The sequence below is a fragment of the Vanessa cardui genome, chromosome 16 (assembly GCF_905220365.1).
Source record: "Vanessa cardui chromosome 16, ilVanCard2.1, whole genome shotgun sequence".
NCBI lineage: Eukaryota > Metazoa > Arthropoda > Insecta > Lepidoptera > Nymphalidae > Vanessa > Vanessa cardui.
The window spans coordinates 8,470,370-8,486,516 of record NC_061138.1 but is presented as its reverse complement, the minus strand read 5'-3'; the positions used below and the strand labels follow the sequence as shown (position 1 = coordinate 8,486,516).

General features: G+C 29.6%; 1 protein-coding gene across 3 annotated transcripts in view; it reads left to right on the top strand.

The window, feature by feature from the left end:
* LOC124536064 (glycogen-binding subunit 76A) overlaps positions 1 to 16,147 on the top strand; it is a 36,575-nt gene that overhangs the window by 12,031 nt on the left and 8,397 nt on the right. Inside the window, exon 1 of one of the 3 annotated variants that reach the window (XM_047112491.1) lies at positions 8,807 to 9,293. The exons of the other annotated variants lie outside the window; for them this stretch is intronic. Coding sequence (XP_046968447.1) covers positions 9,234 to 9,293 — 60 coding nt within the window. The 5' untranslated portion in view covers positions 8,807 to 9,233. Of the gene's footprint in view, positions 1 to 8,806; positions 9,294 to 16,147 lie in introns of those variants that run through there. 3 annotated transcript variants of the gene reach the window in all.

Genomic DNA, 16,147 nt, shown 5'->3' with positions numbered 1-16,147 from the left:
TAATAAGCGTGTCCCCAGATGCAATGTGCATATTATTGAGATGGCGCCGATCCACATATTATTCTCAGCGGTAAAAATATTTTTGTAAGGAATTCAAGAGTTAAAAATAATGTCATGTGTAAATGTTTTGGCAGAGTGTAACTCTAGCAAAACGAATTCATTTTCGTTTGAAATTTATTTCAAATGCTAATACTTCTGCCTCTGTCCTCCAAGTGCAAAGTATTTTATTATATGAAACAGTTTAGCTTATATACAGAAGTGTCTGTTTTTATTGATCATTGTCCCTAATTATTAAAATATTTATTTAATTAATATTGATCTTTAATCTGGTGGTACATCAGAGATAAAGTCAGGTCTTCTTTACGTTTGCGGAAAACATTACTCTTGATAAATATGACGAGACAGGAAATGTCATTAATTAGTAACAGGTTAATTAATTAGGTTTTGATATGCATCCAAATTTCTATTTTATAATCTATCTACTTATTTTCATTGTTCCAAGATTGCCGAACGCGTTACTTGATAAGAGACGGATGTATTGGATCTCAGCCGACGAACATAGGTTTAGGTTGAATAATTTGTGAAAGGAAACATCGTGAAGAAATGCACCTGTCGAATTGTATTCTCTAATATATATTTTCATCGCCTCAGTGGACAGCATGATATAATAAGATATAAACCTTTTTCTTAACACAAAAATCTATTTGCTCAGCAGTGGACTTTTGACAGGATGTAAATAAATATTTTACTGTTTATATTAATTATTGATAATAATGCCGCAAAATGTTGTAGTACGCATGTCGTATCTAGATATTCGAAGTTATATTAATAATTTCTTATTAATCTACCAACGTAAGCACGTGGTATTGTGTTACACTACCACGTGTATGTTGCAAATGATGTGTCTTTTGGCTATTGTCTTTTAAATGTGTGTGTCGTCACGCTGCATGGGCGTCACGCTGCTTCGCATCTCGTCTCATCACATGCTCCTGTGGGCGTTGCCGCAAGTCCCTACGCATTACACAAAATAGATTTAACGACGACTTAGATCGTGAATGAACCAATGCAATCTTTTTAAGATAACAATGACAACAAAAGTACATGTGTCTTTGAGTCTGTTTTGTTTATTCCTTTTTATTGAATTCGGACAAGTGCTATAGGCATTTGTTTGTTATATAAATGAAAAAACCTGCACGATTCAGATATATTTCGGTCACATGTGTATTCACTTCTTATTGGTACACGCTCGCATTTCTTTTATAGAAAAAGAGGCCACTATCCAACAATGATACGTTCAGACTGTTTCGGTTACTATTTACCGTTCGCCGTTCCTAACATAAGTATTTTATATGTTTATAAGAATAAAACATAAGAAGTAACATTTACATATCTGTCATGTCATAGGAAATATAAGCGCTAATACAATGTTATGCTGCTGCTAGTTTAGACTTAGTTAGTTTAGTTTTGTGTATTTTTGCGTCTTTTACTTTGATGCCTATTTCTGTACAAATTTCTTAAAATATATTATACTCGAAATAAAATAATTGTAAGTAGTAAACGAAAAAATGCCGTAACAGATATTGTGTGGTGCCAGCCAATTGCAGACGATTACGCTGTAAGATATGCGTGTTTCTATTTTCCGCTAATGTCGTTGAAGGTCACTGACGATGCGTGTGCGCCGCCCGCCCTCCCAGAAACAAGTTCGTTACGAGTTCGATGACCCGCGTGGACTAAATTAAAATATCTTCTAAATTGAAGTTGGAAGCTACATATTTATAGTTTTCCATTTCCATGTCTGATGAATTATGTATATCAGTTTAATAATTCTCTATTATACTCGCATTTAAAACATACCTACTTTTTATGATATAGCCTGAATGTTGTTTAAATAATATAGAGGTATATTTTAGTACAAACAATACATCCGATTACTTAACATTGTGTAAGAAAACTCATAGACTTTGATGAATATTAATTTTAAAAATTACAAAGAATCAAAATTCGATGTATTCTAAAGATTTCAACTAGGATTTGTTTTCCCGCTTAAAAATACCAAATAAAAATCATGTAAATAATATAAGGACTGGTTTATGAATTTTGTAGATGCATAGATATTTTGTTTGGTTTTTTTTTGTTGCATGGCCCATTTTATTTTCTTTTTCTCGAAGTTATTGCATTTTGATTGACTCCTGTCACGCTGTCGTAGACCATCTACATTTTGGTGTTCACCAAAAGAAAATGTATTGAAATAACCATTAAACAATACTATTATTCTGAAAGTAGTTGTGATCGTAAGAATGGAATTGGACGATATTGCTGTACGTTTTGTTCACAATAGCAGACTATGCTCCGAGTATGGTAAAAAGGTTGAAAGGGCGCATAAATCTCAGGCGACATTATTTACCGGTATTCAAGTATAGAGTTGTACTAGAAAGATAGAAATGTGGATTGCTTTTGAAGTGATATTCTGAATTGTAATTAAAATGATTTTCCAACTTCATACGTTTTGGAAGTTTATGTAATCATTTAAAATTTTAGTGTTTTCGAATTTTAGACCATTATGCGCAATTAAAGTTAAAATATTAATTATAACCTTTGTTTTTTTTTTTTTTTTAAATCAACGGAATATAATAAGGTACTATGATGGAAAATAAATATTATTTCTTAGAGAATAAAGTTTGTTCTGGTATCCGGAAGGTTGATTTTAAATTTACGAGCCACTTGGCAACATAGCTCGGTGTATATTTTATGGGGTCGTGCACTGTATGTTAGGTTCGTGGTGGTTTATATCGCAAAACATGTTTCCCATTACGTGCATCTTGATCCTATTTTGCTTCTTGATGATAATATTTCTGTTGGTAATTCGTACGGATATTTTTGTCCTTTACAAAGTCATTAAAATATTACGTTTCCTTATGTTAAGATAAGATTTAATTTTGGCCAAAGCTAAACTGTCTGTTTATATAAAAATAATAATTATTAAACTGTAACGTGATCGACGACTCTAAACCATGTTATATATTTGTTTTATTAACAAAAATTTTTATGGTATAGTTTTGCGGACGAGCATATGGACCACCTGATGGTAACTGGTCACCATTACCCATAGACAATGACGCCGTAAGAAATATTAACTATTTCTTACATCGTCAATGTGGTTTACCAATTACCAAGGGTTATTGCTTATTTAGACCTGTTATCCTGAAGATAGCGTGGACGCCACGTGACAAACTAAATATAAATAAGAATATTTTTGGATTGATCTGTATATTTATAAGTAAGAGACTTTTTTTTCGCAAAAAATTAACAATAGTAAAGGTAAAACAATTTCTGGGTTAAGGTTTCTCTCGTCTTGAGGATAACTTAAACTTGAGTTAGTAGGTTATATACATATGTTGAAGAATTTCATTTGACACAAGGTTTCTCTTACGACGTTTTCCTTTATCGCCAATGAGATGAATGATAATCAGATTTTTTTTTAATATAATTAAACTAAAGACTACATGAGCGGGAAGTATTGAAATAAGGGTTCTTTTTTTAAATTTTTCGGTTGTTATTGTTGATTTTTATTTATTTATATACCTGCGTGGTACCTGCTCGATTGGGTACGTACCAACTGGGTTTATATATAAGTCTAACGATATATTGCTATGATTGGTGCATAGTGTGCATAGGCATCAACCTTATAGATAATATGAAAACCGATTTATTTATGCTATTAGTCGTCGGATGAAATAAATTGATTGATAGAGTTTGTATCCACATTTTAAGAAATACGAACTGAAGTACATACATACACATAAACGAACTCTGGGGACCTCAAAATTTAAACTTTTTTCATTATTTTTACAAATCACATAAAAATAAACGGAAAATACCGTTTTCTTAAATTATAATTGTAATCAAATTTTTGAGTGATATCTTATTTCCTTCTTGAATTGCTCAGTATAATGTAAAACATGACAAATTGTATAAAATGAAACGTGATTTACAACTTACCCTATCCTTAGCTATATAATGTTATAAAGCGGTTGCGGTACGCAGGCGACCGGTCCCGTTGTAACATTCCAGCCGAAGACAGGGTTGCCAGTTAAATTAGATTGTATGACTCCCATAATAATGAAACCTTTTTTATATCATATTTTATTGGTACTATGAATTATGACGTTATTTTAATTTTTTATAGTCAATTTTTTCCTAAATTAAAAAAACGCAGAAATATTAATTTTTAAAAGTAAATACCGTTAGAAAATTTTGGCTGAGAAATATAAAACAGCAATAGGTTATTTTATATGCAACATTTGTTCCACAAAATCCCCAAATTTATCGTAATTGAAATTAGTAGGTTTAGCTGGGTATCAACCCAGCTTTCAAGAGCCATAGGTTATAAACTTGGAATATGAGTTAGCGATCCATTGCTTCTGTTATAATCGTCATCTTTGATTAAGATTTGGACATATTTCAAATAATAAGATATTTGACTTGTATAGTGGCCCTACACGCAAATACAGATTGCTTAACCTAACACCAACGTAATCGTACCCAATGACAGTTGCTGGGTTCCTTCTACTAATTAATGCATAGTATTTTCGGCGACGTGGTTATTGTGTGACAATAAACAATCATAGGCCAAGATAATAAATTATATTTAAGTTGTTGTTCCATATTTATCTATTTCAAATATTAAATAAAGCGCCCGTATCACTAAATGGCGTGATTTTAGTTTTATTTTATTATGATTTTCGAAACTTATTTTATTTATAATAATTGTTACCCGTAGCTTTGCCTGTGGTTTAGTTTAGGGGTTCGTAGTCTATTTTCTGCCTAAATTCTCAATTACGCTTAAAATAGTAATTTCTTGAAGTTCGAACTTGCTTCAGAGCAAATTTCATCAAATTCGATGTTGTGGTTTAGTCCGGTGGTTAAAGAGCAAAATATAGAGTAATTCGCATTTATAACATTAGTATATTTTAATTATGTAGAAAATTTACTAAAGACAGTTAAAATCATAGTTTCTCTATACATAAAGTTAATTCAATATACATGATTTACCACATAAAATAACTTTACTTGTACAGTTATTTAAGGATTTACTAATGTATATATCTACTTAGGTTAGGTTATACTAAGGGTTAAATTGGTATTCTGGTATCTCGTGTCATGCCTATTACCAGTTTTGGACTATGATGGGCTAAATAATCATTATAATAATGAGTCTTGATTATTGATATTAAAAGCATATTATTTTACTTACTAAATAAATGTTTTATAAAGTGTACCTGAAATCAATGGGCTGTTTCACAATACATTCAGCGATATTTATAATATTTGTATATTATTCAAACAAGTGTCTACATATTTCTATTACTTAACGTACGCTCGGCATAGAAAAACAATTTCGACAGTCATAAATTATAAGACGTATAACATATGTAGGGTGATATTCAATAGCGTGTTGCAATGGTAGCGCGTGGCTAAGTACATCGGGATACTTGGCCAATGTCTGGCGTTTATTTCTGGTACATTAAGGATACAACGGCGTCGCAATCACAATCCCATCTATATCGGATGATCCTTATATTCTGAATCATATTTACATAAGTGGTTGAAGTCAATTAAATATTAATTGCTGAATAATAAGGGATGATATGGTTATGATATAAAACATAGTGAATAAATATTGCAAAAAAAATCATTACTGTATAAGTTTTTTTTTTCAATTAAACATACCCCAACTTGTACTAATTTGTGGAGTTTAATAAGATATATATTTCATATACAAAGAAAATTATGAAACTTTTGAATAAATAGTTGCATGATACAATAACATTGTTAACAATTAGTACTTAAGATACGGTGAGCTAGATATGAAATAAAATGCTAGGAAAAAAATATCAATATGAGATCATGAAATAAAAATAGCAAATATTTTTATTTCTTAATTACAGGTTTTAATACCATACAAGAACCATTTATTCATTGTTGTAGTGTGGTTTTCTAGTATGATAAAGAATCGATAGTATAAATCGTCTTTGTCTTCAAAATAGCACAGTTAACGCTGTGAATATTTTGGTTCCGCATTTGTATTTGAGAACAAATTCAGTATCGAGGCTTAGAAATTCTATGAATATTTCCATTGATTGATGTTTGGATTTCGATACGTCAGACACCCTTCATTTATCATTTCTAAGAATAAGAAAATTAATGAATATTAATGTTTTAGAATCTTCAACGGTATATATGTTCTAACAAAACTATCAAAACGAGCTTCCTAACTTTTATTGTATTAAGAATTAACTTTTAAATTAAATACATTTCAGCTATTTTGATTTTGATGATAATAGTAAAATAAAATTATTATTTACTATTGAAGAGTTTCTTCATTTGGTGCCAATCCTGAGTGTAGTATTGGTTATTTAAAATTTCGACTCCATACGATAAGAGAACAATGCTATGGCACTAGTTCCATCCTGCAAAATTTGGCATAAACAAAGTAACAAACATTGCAGAAATAACATTAATTAACAAATAAATTTGCAAATAACTAAACAAAAGCTTGGAAAACACAATAAACTTCAGTAAGATAAAAAGTTTAACGGATCTCCGCATTGAACTATCAACTCTTTTTCTTTATCCCTTCTTATTTTTAGAGAGTAAGTTAATAATTATAAACATTACAATGCATAAACTAAACTTATTTAACTATGATCCATCTATGATTTAAGTTAGAATAGTATAGTTTTTCTACATTATTTTCCAAGCTGGTGAAGGGTCAATTGTGTCATGGGAAAAGGTAGGATAAATATTTCACTATGTTATACAAAAACAAATTAAACTACAGACGCATTTCCATCCCGCGTAGCGAGTGGTGTATGCCGCTTTCCGTTTTAACATTGTCTCAGTTTATAGGTCTTATTTTATTGACCCAAGCTCAAATTAAATTGTCTGGTCAGATATAGTTAAAAAGGTAAAGTAAAGTAAAAGTGAAGTAACAGCCTGTAAATTTCTCACTGCTGGGATAAGGCCTCCTCTTCCATTAAGGAGAGGGTTTGGAACATATTCCACCACGCTGTTCCAATGCGGGTTGGTGGAATGCACATGAGGCAGAATTTTGATGAAATTAGACACATGCAGTTTTCCTCACGATGTTTTCCTTCACCACCGAGCACGAGATGAATTATAAACACAAATTAAGCATATAGTGGTGCTTGACTGGGTTTGAACCGGTAATCATCGGTTAAGATGCAGGCGTTCTAACCACTGGGCCATCTCAGCTCACTGGGCCATCACAACTTAAAAAGGTAAATTTAACAAAACATCAATGGGAATCATAGTTTAATTTTATGATGGAAAATACTATTCGCAACGTTTATCGTAAACAAATTAATTATTACACGTGTTAACTAATTAAGTTACATCGAATTATTTTGATACGTATAATTATGTTATTTACGATTATTAGCGACGTCTAGTAAATTAGTGTTATCTGTTCAGACGTGGAACATACCAAAGTCCTACAGAAGTTAGTAACAAAAATACTTAATTAGTTAATAGTTGTTTACCCTTCGACGAATGATCTGTGAAAGTTAATTATTTTGTTTTTCACAAGAAAATAGAAACGTCGTATAAAATTTCATTTTGGTTCATAATTAAAACATGTTATAATATATGTATTTATACGTAAGTAAAAATAAAATCTTGAAGTGGTTCGTATCGGTCGTTTGGATTGATTTGAAACTTTGTACAGTTGCTGTTGGCACTTCCGTCAAGGTTTTTGGCATGATTTTTATAAAAAAACGAAGAGCCCTTGTGAAGTGAAGTAAGCTGGGCATAACTAGTTATTACTACTACTACTTATTATGAAACAACTAACGATTCTGTGTACTTATATAATAAACTCAAGTTCATAAATGTTCCATAGGTAAAATTATCCCTCCATTTATAGATTTAGGAATAGCTGATTAGATATAAAAATGATTATATAAAGCTGGTATTTGTCGATTTTTACGGAAAATATATATATTTAATAGTAAATAGAATATGTTGCCAGTATGAAGGTTATTGTAGCTTTCCTTGAAGTGTCTTCTAGGTACGCGAAAGTTTGAAAAATTTCTATTTAATATTTGAAAACCAGTGCAAGCAGTTAGTTGTACGAAGTATTTTGGCCTATATCAATTTATTTCAAATTTCCTGACTAATATCATAAATTTAATCGATTTAGGTAAAATATACATTATATAATATCATGAAATAAAAAAAAGAAACTGAGAAACAACGATAAAATTATAATACATATTTTTAATTATAGTATAATTTACACTCTAATACTAAACTTTTACTTATACATATTTTGTTGAGTGACATAAATTAAGTAGTAACTACATGATTTTTTAGGCGATCATATAATTAGGAAACCTTAAAGTAACATTATATCATAAAATGCATTATTAAATAATTTTGATGTGTTGAAATAATAAAATTTATATCTATTTTAAAGTACCTTAAAAACTTTTAAAATATGTTATTTGCAACAGTCACAATTACTTAGTAAAACCAGCAGTAAATGAGTATGAGCTAACCATGAATACAACTTGAATATTTCAAAATACCGTTCAATAAACACGATGCTATAAGAACTTGATTTTTTGAAGTCATTATAATAAACAGAACTGGCTGCTCGCATCTATGGTGGCTGGAACTTCGAGGGCGCTTTCATATCACGCGTCGCCGCGTGAGCATCACGCAGCGTCGGCGTGAATATTATTTATACTCTATAATACCCTCGTCAACATGTTAATATTCGTATCGACGGGATCGACGGATTATCTGCTACTGACATAATTAGTATAAACAAAAGTAAACGAGGTGGACATTAAAGTCGATTAGATGACTAGAATTGGTGTTGTGTGATGCGGAGCGCGGCGAATCCGGCGCCGGGCGCTCTGTGCTCGTATCGACTCATTCGTCTCACACGCCGGCATCGGGTGGCCGCGCACAACGATACATCATTCCGAATTAGTAACTACCCGCAAAAATTAAATTTTATATCGTTAATAATAAAAAAAAGTCAATAAAACGGACCAATTTGAAATCATGCGTTTGATGAGTGAAATATATCTTTAGTGCCATAATTATCATACGGGGTGTTAATAAATAAACTTATATATTGTTGTGGACCTAAAAAAAGTCGTGGTAGTGTTATCAGATAGATTGTATGCAAGAAAATATATTATATGAGTTCTCAGGAATTAAAAATGTCCCTGGAACATCAAATGCCGGTGCTCATGAAAAAGGTAATATAAGTAATTGTATTTGTTGATAAATAAAAATTTTGGACATAATTTAGAAGTACTAAATTGATATATTTTGTTTTAATATTATTTAAAAAATCACATTAGCTAAATTAATAGTTCACATTATAAAAAAAAAAGATTTTAAAAACCATTTAGATTTTTTTACATTAGTAGAACATAAAATATTCAATAGAAAATTTGTTGTAAAAATAATAAGATTACATAACATTGAGTCCGAGCTAAAATTTTGACATTTTATATGTTTAGGAACTGGTAATGCATGCTAAGGTTAAATAAGTCGTTTTTTTAATTTATAAAATTGGTGTTCCGCTGGTTTTAAATTCGCAAAATTATTTTTATGTATATGTTTTCAGATTCTTTTTGTTCACATACAATATATAATAATTTCTTTATAATATCTTATAAAATGAATTATTTTCTGATAAATGTCAAGCTTCAACAATTACTCGCATATAAATATGTAATAATGGAGTCGTTTTTAAAAGACAAATAAAAGATAAGAAGTTTGCTAAAAAGCAAAAAACAAATAAAATATAAATTTGACTTTGTAATAAAATTTCTTACGGTCTCCCCTTAAAAGTATAAAATTTTAACAGATTTAGATTTAATCAATTACTTAATAAATTTACAGCTTTTGTTCTTCCTTCAATGTATATTTAATTAAAAGCACGTTTATTATTGCAAATATATTTGTGCATGCTGACTATGTTTATATATAATAGAATATAAACATTACTTACGCTTACGTATAAACAAATATTTATTACCGTTTATATTATCTGATAAAAATCTAAACAGTGCTTGGGTTAACGGCGTTGATACTTGCTTAAACTTTTAACTACTATGCAGTATGCACGTTGATTTCGGTAGTTGGGTACTGTACATTTCGTTAAGATTTTCTTAAATATAAGAAAAAAACTACCTTATATGTACTACACAAAATGTAATGTGTATAGCTTTATTATTTTCGGACATCTGTACATATAATAAAATTGAGTGTCTGTTTGTAATATTAAAGTTGCCTTTTTTTACTTAATGCCTACATTTTTTATTCAATGTTATTTTGGTATTTCGTTACATATACCAAACTATTTTTTTTTTACAATTTTTGTCGGTCTGTCTGTCTGTTTGTTCCGGCTAATCTCTGAAACGGCTGGACTGATTTTGACTGGACTTTCACTGTCAGATAATTGATATAATAGGGAGTAACTTAGGCTACAATAATATTTTTTTCATAAATTCAAATGCGTACAGGGTCGTGAGCAGAGTTAGTAATTAATATAATTAATGTGAAATGAAATGTAAAATGAAAAGGAATACATTGGTATCATAAGATATAACATAAGAATGTAATTTTAGTCTAAAAACCTGACTCAAAGTTTTATATGAGCTTACGACAAGCACGTAGGTTATGCATTATGCGTTTATATTTCTAGCCCTCAGTCCAAGTTCTAGCCGCAAGCTTCTGTCAGTCAGGTGTTGGATGTATGATTAAAATGTAATTCCTAATACAAGAATGCCACCTTGCCCATCTCTTGCCAGTTTGTAATTATATTGTTCAACCTCTCTTGCCGGAGGACGCAGGTAACATGAGATAGTTGTTACTGCATAATAAAAAGGCTTATGATCATGTGTTTTTATATAATTTCTACAGTATCGCTATTTATATCATGAAGTTATGATATTTAATATATACTTATATACTATAGATTGCTTAATCTTTTAAAATTTTTCGCTAATCGATTTTGTGTAATGTCTCTAATGTGTGGCATCACACATTTCTTCAAATTTGTTTTGTACTTGAATATGTCTATCAAAAATAATACTCTTATTATTTTTTGCAGTAACTCTTATACCAATATTAAGATGATTTACAGTGACAATTTCCATACATTTTATGTATCATGCTCATGCTCCGTATTTAGTGTAGCCTTATTTTTTTATTCATATTTTTCTATCAAAGAGCTCGTGGTTATAATCTTATTGAAGACTATTAATAGGGTTTTTGTTGTCAATTGTGAAATGTTGCCATGTTTTATTACAAGGGTTATTGTAATGATTTACCTGAAAGAGGAGAGCCGACCGACGCGACGGCTTAGCGAGTTAATGTTTATATATATGTATCATCGACTACTTCATTGAATTACATAGTGCGATATCGTTAAGATCAAATAAAAAGTAATAACATAAATACATATAAGTACATAAACGTACAAATAAAATAAGAACAGGGCAAAACGTACGTTCGATTTCTTATAAATAAATAAATAAAATATTCGAAACACTATACAAAACCAATATACTTTAAAAAGCTATTTTACTAGACATAATATGACATATTTTTTTTGACAAGGACCTTCTTGAGTTCACAAGTACCCACCTAAATTTCATTACAAGAGGGTGAATGTGTTAGAATTGCTTAAAGGACAAAATTACAAAGACTTGTTTTTATTTATAAAAATAAAGTTAAAGTTACTTTACAGTTATTTACAACTAAGCCATTAATTTATAAATAATATGCAAATATAGTTTAGGTATACAAAGAATGAATTTTATATGTACATATTTTAAAATAGTTGTCATTGACCTCACATTGTATTGGTTATTTCGAGTCTGAAGGTCAATGGATATCAAAATAATTTTCACTGAGGAATACGAATACGATCTATTTTTACGAAAAATGTGTTTTGTTTTAGCCACAAAGCGGTAAGTGACAGTAATGACCGACCATTAAGATAAATAATTATTATTAAAATAATTAATAATAATTAATTATAAATTAAGAAATACACATTTTCCAGCACGTTTTGATCATCATTATTCAATATTATAATATGGACAAAACGAAAAGTCAATCCTCATCAATTTTTGTTCCAAAATCTTTCTCTTGAAACTCAGTATTTTTTATATAACTTATATTGAGAAATCGTAAAAAGGGTTTCTAACTCAAACAGAAAATTTTCCATAAATTTCAATGAAGCTAAACTTAGCACCACAAAAATAACCTCAACTTTAATTGAGTAATAAATATAATTTGTCTCAATGGATGCCAATTGTATCGTTCATTTGAGTCTCATCCAAAACCTGTTAATTTACCTATGTATACACAAGCGTTGTATTCAACGGTATATACTTTGAACGTGCGAAGTTGTAACTTGCATAAATAGTATATGTATACTAAACACATAACAATAGTTATTATATTACATCGAGGACTTAAATCAGTAGGTATATAGAAATCTAAATTTGAACAATTCAATCACTGTGGACCACTTGGCAAGAATTTGAACGTCCTATCTAGGTTGAATCTCAATTCCAAATCACTCGGTGAAAAATGATCTTACCATCTTGTTTCCAATTCTTTCACAAGTATAATGTAAAAATAATAAATTTAAAAAACTTACACCAATGAAGAAAATAGCATTTAATAGGGAAACCATACGTTGACACAACGTTATATAATTTTAAGCTTTTTGTTTTCTTTAGATGTTTAGTCAAAGGAATTTTTCCTTACACTGATTTTAATTTTCTGTCAAATATGTTATATATCAGGTTATGTAATAGTCACGTTGTCTATATATAAATAGAACCGAAGTCTGTAGTTCAATTGCATCATGAGTTCTATTTATATAAAATAAATAATTTAGAAATCTATAATTACATCAGTTTAAAGTAATATGTTAAACACAGTTCACAGTATGCAGGAATTATTATAATACATGAGTGATGACAGTTATTATATGATGCTAGACAGTCATTATCTTTTACGTAAATAGATACATAATGACTAAAGTGTAAAATAGTTTAAGTAAATTACTTAAGAACGACATTAGTGCATGTCCACATTGTACAGTTTTCAATATTCGTATTTCGTATAAACACTTATGCTACAGGGGTAACTGGGGTGAAGGGCTCAAAATCCATTGTCGAAACAAAATAGAAAAAATGTAATCAGTCTCTGTAAGTTCGAATAGTAGAAAAACATTTACGTTTTCTCTGTTATTTTTGATTGAAATGATACAATAAATCCCATTTTCGCTTAATAGAATTGTACTCAATTAAAGAAGTAGTGCTAAGCAGTTTAGTTATGTTATTAATTATTACAGTACATATGTTTAAGAAAACATGTCGCCGACTCACGTGTAGATAAAAATGAACTAAATTCTTATCACGAACGAGGGCACACCGGCGTAATAAACAAACTTAGTCTGATTCTTGACTATCATTGTGAATAAATTTATATGCATATTTATTTAAAAAAAGAAATAGAGATAATTGCTAATAAAGTACAATCATAAGCTACTCGTATTAGAACGGGCTGTGAATAATTTTAAATATTTTAAATGAACGCGAATGACCCGGAGAAGTCAAATTTTAAAGCATTGTTCACATTGAAACAAAAAAATAAAGCACATTTTATTGTATTACATTTACATATATTATGGCTTTGTTTGATATTGAATTTGACTGTAACAAATATCTTATCTTCACTTTGGTGAGAAATCTGAAGGTGAAAGTTGATTGCAAAAAATATATATATTATGAAACAGAATAATTATATTTATTATATGAGAGTAGGTACGTACTTACAAGCACATGTCAAATATGCCTACCTATTTTTATGTGGAAAGTCGTAAGGCTATCTTTATTTATTCACTCGTTTACTTTGCGATACATAAATATTTACTTAACTCTTTACACTAGATATAATGATGGAAATAATGGAATTTCTTTGTGTCTACGCAGCCAACAATAACTTTGTTGGACACAATCGAGTAAAAACAATTAATACTGATCAATTATTATTTCAATTAATTATAAATTCTGAAAGTACTTCTTAAAATATTATTTTCACTTCGTAAATTAATATGTGTTTGTATATTTCAAAATGTAAAAAATACGCGATCAAATAGTTATTCATAGAAGAATGAAGAAAAACAAATTATTATTGTCTTTTTAAAAATAACAATTTGCTGTAATGAATGCTTAAAATGTTAGCGATTCATTCGACTGGCCGTCTGAGCTATTTACATATGTACATACATACATACATACATATGTACGTATAAGCAAGTCATACCGATTACCGAATCAAATTGACGTAGTTTGTCTCGGAAATCGACCATAAAATCTTGTATAAAAATAGATTTCGTTAGAATCTACGTAAAGCAAGCTTTATTACGGCGTTGACTAAGTAAGAGTTTGGGAAGCTACAGATGTTCATTTTATGATTGTTAATTAAATTTGCTAATGCAATAATCGAGGTTTAAATGAACTTTCTTACTCTAAAAAAATATGTTGGAAATAATCAATTAAAGATAAAATTGTTCAAATACATAATTTTGGCTACTTTATAAGGCATATAAATGTCTAGGTCTTCGGTTCAAATTCCTACTTAAGATCCTGGGTTCAGTTCAATAACAGACTGCAAATACTTATCGCTAGGCCAAAGCCTCTTTTCCCTCTGAGGAGAAGATTTGAAGCCTATTCTTGCTTAGAAGTTAGAATTTATGTTTATATTCAAATCCCTGTGGAATCAAGTAAAGCAAGAAAAAAAGCATTTGTTCCATTAGTTATTGAGTAGTTATCGGGAAACGGCGATATTGTACTGAATGTGGTCTTATATAGAAAGCGTAGGAATTTCCATAAACTGGTTTTAACCGACAACTTCTAATCTACATTTGTGCACTACAAGTCTAGATTAAAGCCACAAACTCCTTGGTATAAACTAGTTTTATTGTCATTTGTCATTGCAAGTATATATAAAAATAAAAAAAGTTGAATAACAATTATCGTGTTTCAAACTATTTTGTATGCCGTTAAAGGATTATGCGTCGTCTTTTACATATGAAATGCATTATGTTTTAAAGGTGATTGTCTCTTCAGTACAATGGGCATTATATAAATGAAATCCATAATCGATTTATTTAATTATCAAACGTATTAGGTCTAGGTAATAAGGTCTTATTGATCTATAATATTTAAAAGAAAATATCATATTACTTTGTAATTCATATTTAACTATTAACTTTTTACAAGAATTTTATATTACACAGATACAGTAACAAAAAACAGGATAATTGTAAAATTTCGGAATGAATTTAAATTCTGCCTTGTAGAAGCTTAAAACATACAAATAACGGAAAGAAATGGCGCGTCTCGATGTTAGAGGGCATGTAGCGGTCATTCTCGTCTACCAACTCTAGGTAATTCCATCACATAGGAGCGCAATGCCAAGGGCTATATCACAATTCTGAGTGTTAATCTATTTTTAGTTTTTATACCGGAATGATCTTCAATAAATATGACCTTAATTTTGTTCAATGATATACGTCGTATATTATAAAATTAATATTCGAATATGAGACGCTCGAAAACTAAACGCCTACTTGAAATATTTATAAATAAAATATATTATATTAGCTATTGATTTACATTCAAAACTATTCATCTGAGACATTATATGATATAGACTGTATGTGATAGGTTTTTCTTGCATGGTTTTGGTCTGTGTCATTGTAAAGCTATATAAAATAACTTTACATCAAATTATCTCCTAAATTGTTTACAGAAATAATTTCCTTAAATCCAATAAAGTATATTACTGTCTTTTAGCATATACTTACAAATAGAAAAGCAAACGCTTATATCCATCATTAATTATGTACATAATATATTAAAATAGCACCTTGGTTTGTCGGTTTACGGTTGTCATGGTCACAGTTGTTAATACGAGTAAAAAAGGTCTAATTAAAATTTTTCAATTACCACTCAGGTCAGTTTGAATAATATAATAAAAAAAATTGTTAACCTAAAAATACTTTATGTATAAT